At 34.6% G+C, this 4289-nt stretch overlaps 1 protein-coding gene across 6 annotated transcripts in view; it reads left to right on the plus strand.

Moving 5' to 3' along the window:
- Gabra2 (gamma-aminobutyric acid (GABA) A receptor, alpha 2) overlaps positions 1–4289 on the plus strand; it is a 134388-nt gene that overhangs the window by 116668 nt on the left and 13431 nt on the right. For all 6 annotated transcript variants that reach the window (XM_005391902.2, XM_005391901.2, XM_005391903.1 and 3 more), the window contains one exon: positions 4052–4254. In XM_005391902.2, the coding sequence (XP_005391959.1) occupies positions 4052–4254 (203 nt within the window). The remainder of the gene's footprint in view (positions 1–4051; positions 4255–4289) is intronic.

Genomic DNA, 4289 nt, shown 5'->3' on the forward strand with positions numbered 1-4289 from the left:
TTAATCTCAGTCTTAGGCAAAGTCTCTGGACATGAACAAAATGCAGACAAACTTTCTGCGAAACCGTAACACACATCATCTGGAGTCCAACAACCAATGCAGTCCTTCTTTCCAGCAAAAACCTCCCAAACCTGGTCTTTACTGGCAAGATTTCTATCAGCTTTCTGGTCTTCTGAGCTCTGACCAGAATCTCCCAGACAGAACAGCCGAAGGCATTCTAGTGCTTCTCTTTCAGGTGACATCTCTGAAACTTTCTGAACACTTCCCACAAGCCATTTCCAAAGGCTCTTGAACCACATCATCAAGTATAGTCACAGCAACAACCCTACTCTCGGTACCAAATTCTGTCTTGGTTACTTTTCTCTCGTTGCTGGGACAAAATGCCTGACGCCCAACATTAAGGGAGGAAAGGTTTATTTAGCTTACAGTTTGTGGAGGTTTCAGTCCATACTTGGCAGGTTATAAAGCAGAGTGGCACATGGCAGAGGGCTACAGCTCATTGCAGCAGAACACAGCAAAAGCAACAAGCACAAAAACCAGGGCAGAATGGTTTTCTGCCCCCTTTTCCTCTCCCTTACATATGCAAACTATCCACCCCAGGGCAGGTGCAGCTCTCACACCCATAATCAATCAAACTCTAAAAGCCTGCCCCATGACCACATGAGGCTTTGGAGAGACACCAGACACAAACCATAACAAATGGAAAGTTATTTCATAAAGACTGAACACTTAATATATTTAAGATAACAGTGTCACTCAAAACAATCTGCAGATTCAATATAAACCCATAAAATTTCCAGTAAGTTTTTTTTCCACGATGGGTAATCTCAACATGAAATCATATAGAAATGTCAGGAACCATGAATAGCTAACCAATCTTGGAAAAGAATAATAGTGTTGAAGAAGAAGAAGAAAGGATTCCATCATCTTGACTTTTAAACTTAACCTAAAGCTACAGTTATCAAAGAAGTGAAACTTGCATAAGGGTAGATATGCAGCTCAATGGCTCAACTTAGTTTCCAGAAATGAATCTAGGTAAGTATAGCCATCTGGACTGCAACAAAGATTCTTTTAAAAAAAAAAATTCCCACTATATCTTATTTTAGGTATGGTGTCTAAAATGGAGTAGCAGTAAAACAGATAACATCACAAGCCTTCATACTTCTTTGAAAATATGTATGCTGTCTCTCTTTTCTTAAAGATATAAATTATGAACTTTCTACTGGCATTTGTGAATGAAATTACAAGAATAATTTTTCACTAATTTACCTTATTTCTTTCTGCATGAGACTCTTACTAAAGGAAGTATCTTCTATGACTGCAATAGAAACTGTGGAAATCCCTTAGACATAAGTTCTTTAGAAAAAACATTCCTAAACCACTATGCATCTTAATGAGCATTTAGATTTTAGAAACTGTTTATGGCTTACGCTCAAATTTAATGCATGACAATAGGTTCCAGGGACTGAAGAATCTTGCTGGCAAACAACAGCTCAAGGTATGACAGTATTTATGACATTCTTAATCTCAAAAATTTAAAACATGATGCATTACGGTTTTAGAAAAATCTGGAGATAGTTCTATTAAAAAAACATTCACCACAAACAGACACAAGGGAAACAAATAAGAAAATAGATTGTTACATCTTTGTAAGCTTGTTCCATCTCAAAATGTATTCTTTAGGGTTAGGAAGTTTTTCTATAACAAATAAAACTAGAGTTTTGTTCTCTTTGCTTAAAAAAATATTTACAGTACATGGAACTACAACCTAAAAGTATATGCCTGTTTAATATTGCTGGACACTGACATAGATGAAAATTATTCAATTTTCTGAGCATCATAATTTGTTTGTATAATAGTTATTATAGATCAACATGGGAAAGTTAGAAGATATTAATGAACACAAGCCCTTGTGTAAATCACAAAGATAACAAAGTATTATACATTCACTGTGGTAAAAACTGTACATATATTCTGTTCATGTTTAACATTGCAATACTTACATTGTAATTTTTTTCTCTCTCAAAATATTAAATTGAAAAGCCAGCAAAGATGTGAAAGTATCTATTCAGAACATTTGAAGTTAATGAGTTTTTCTTCATATGGACATACGTAAAAGACATTCATGAAAAAATCCCAAGCAAGAAATTTTGTAAAAAGTTTTATGAATCTTAGTTACATATCCTTCTGTGGCAAAAGAAAAAGACTTTTGCAGCAAAGATTCTAAGATCACTTACTGAGGAGTCAAGAATTTCCAATAAATGGTGCTGGGACAACTGGCTATCCACAAGCAAAAGAATAACATCAGACTTCTATCTCACACTGCACACAAAAATTAACTTCAAGTGGCCCAAGAGCTAGATGTAAGAAGTACAGCTATACACCCACATGAAGCATAAGACTAAAATTTCCTGATTTTGGTGTAGGCAACAGTTTCTCAGCTAATATTCCAATTTGTAATCACTCAGAGAAGAAGTCCACTGTCTCACATTCTCAATAGCAGGACAGTGCAAGCCTTTTAAAGTTTTGTTGAGGGGCTGGGGATTTAGCTCAGTGGCACAGCGCCTGCCTGGCAAGTGCAAGGTTGTGAGTTCGATTCCCAGTACCAGAGAAAAACCAAAAAAAAAACAAAAGTTTTGCTGATATTTTGATAAGTATAGTGTTTACTTCAGAAGTATCTCATTCTTGCCTTTTGTCTCCCAGCTGCAAGTGAAAATAATAGCTATATTTCTTATACTGATTGAACATGTTTGTTTCTTATATCACGTACACACTTAAATATGAACATATAATTTACATATAGAGATGTATATGTCATATTCTATATATTCTGTAGATTAATAGAAAACATTAGGCTAAAAATTTTCATATTGCTGCCTACAAACACAATTTGTTTGTTTAAAAATTTTTTTAAAAAAGATACAGCAGCAGGTGAGCTAGTTATTTTTCTGCCTTCTACTTCTACTACAGCCACCAGATTCCAAGGTATGTTAACTCATGGTCAGATAGAATTGTAAATATTTTGAATTACTAATTCTAGTTTAGGTTAGAAAATAAAGCTGCTTTTAAGGGAAAGTAAAAACTAAAGTACAAAAAACTCCATGACATAAACAAACATTCTTTAACATTTTCATGAATTAATGCATCCCCTCTGTACATAATTAAAATTCTATTGCATCTTTAATAATATGTGATTGTTGTCATTTTGAATGCTGATAGTGTAACTTACACCCTGAGTTATGGCCTTCTTTCTTCTTAAGAATTGTGCTTTCTTTGACTGCTCACAGAAAAGCTATCCAATGAAAGGAACTAGATTATTTCTTTAATGTAATGTTATAAAATATTATTTGAAAAGTAGAGATTGACATTTAAAAGATTTTGTTTATAGTGGATTGTTTTAATTCTTATAGATTCTAAACCACTTTATGAAAGAATATGCACTTAGGGCTGAAAAACCCAGAATTAATTTCATACTTACATAGCCATACTTGAATTAAGAAATTCTTAAGCACAGCTGCACTGTGACTTCTGGTGTGGGTGGCTGGTCCATTGCTTAGCATGACTCAAGCAGACGATGAACAAATTAATATAAGACATTGTATAGAGTTTTAAAAACTAACATTATTGAACAATGAGTCAATTTAAAGTGCTTTTCCTTACAGGTAATTCTACCTCAGATCCACTCGTCCTTTAAACCTCAGCAGTACATTAACAAAAGTGATTCATACAGAACAAAAAATAAAAATTGAAGACACTTACGGAGTCATTAGTAAAAGCAATATGGTAACAGTTGAAGATAAATAACTTTGCACTATCTTCTTCCATTTTTTAAGTAGAAAGAAAGAGCACTGAAAGTAGCTTTGAGTGAAGGGAATGAAGGTCGGAAGGAAGTGGGAAAGGAAAGAAGGGAGGGAGGGATGGAGGCAAGGAAGGAAATGACAAAGTAAAAGTACAAAGAATGGAAAAGGGAAGAAGAAAAAAGAAAATAACCACTTTCAACTCTGTCCTGCTAGCACCAGTTGATATTTTTGTTTCTATCTTTTGTTTTCAGGAGTAACTACCGTTCTAACAATGACAACTCTAAGCATCAGTGCTCGGAACTCCCTCCCTAAAGTGGCTTATGCCACTGCCATGGATTGGTTTATTGCTGTTTGTTATGCATTTGTGTTCTCTGCCCTAATTGAATTTGCAACTGTTAATTACTTCACCAAAAGAGGATGGGCTTGGGATGGGAAAAGTGTAGTAAATGACAAGGTAAGTGAAAATGCCCTTCTCGTTTTAATTAACAA

The sequence above is a fragment of the Chinchilla lanigera genome, unplaced genomic scaffold (genome assembly GCF_000276665.1).
Source record: "Chinchilla lanigera isolate Chin_1 unplaced genomic scaffold, ChiLan1.0 scaffold00042, whole genome shotgun sequence".
NCBI classification, from domain to species: Eukaryota; Metazoa; Chordata; class Mammalia; order Rodentia; family Chinchillidae; genus Chinchilla; species Chinchilla lanigera.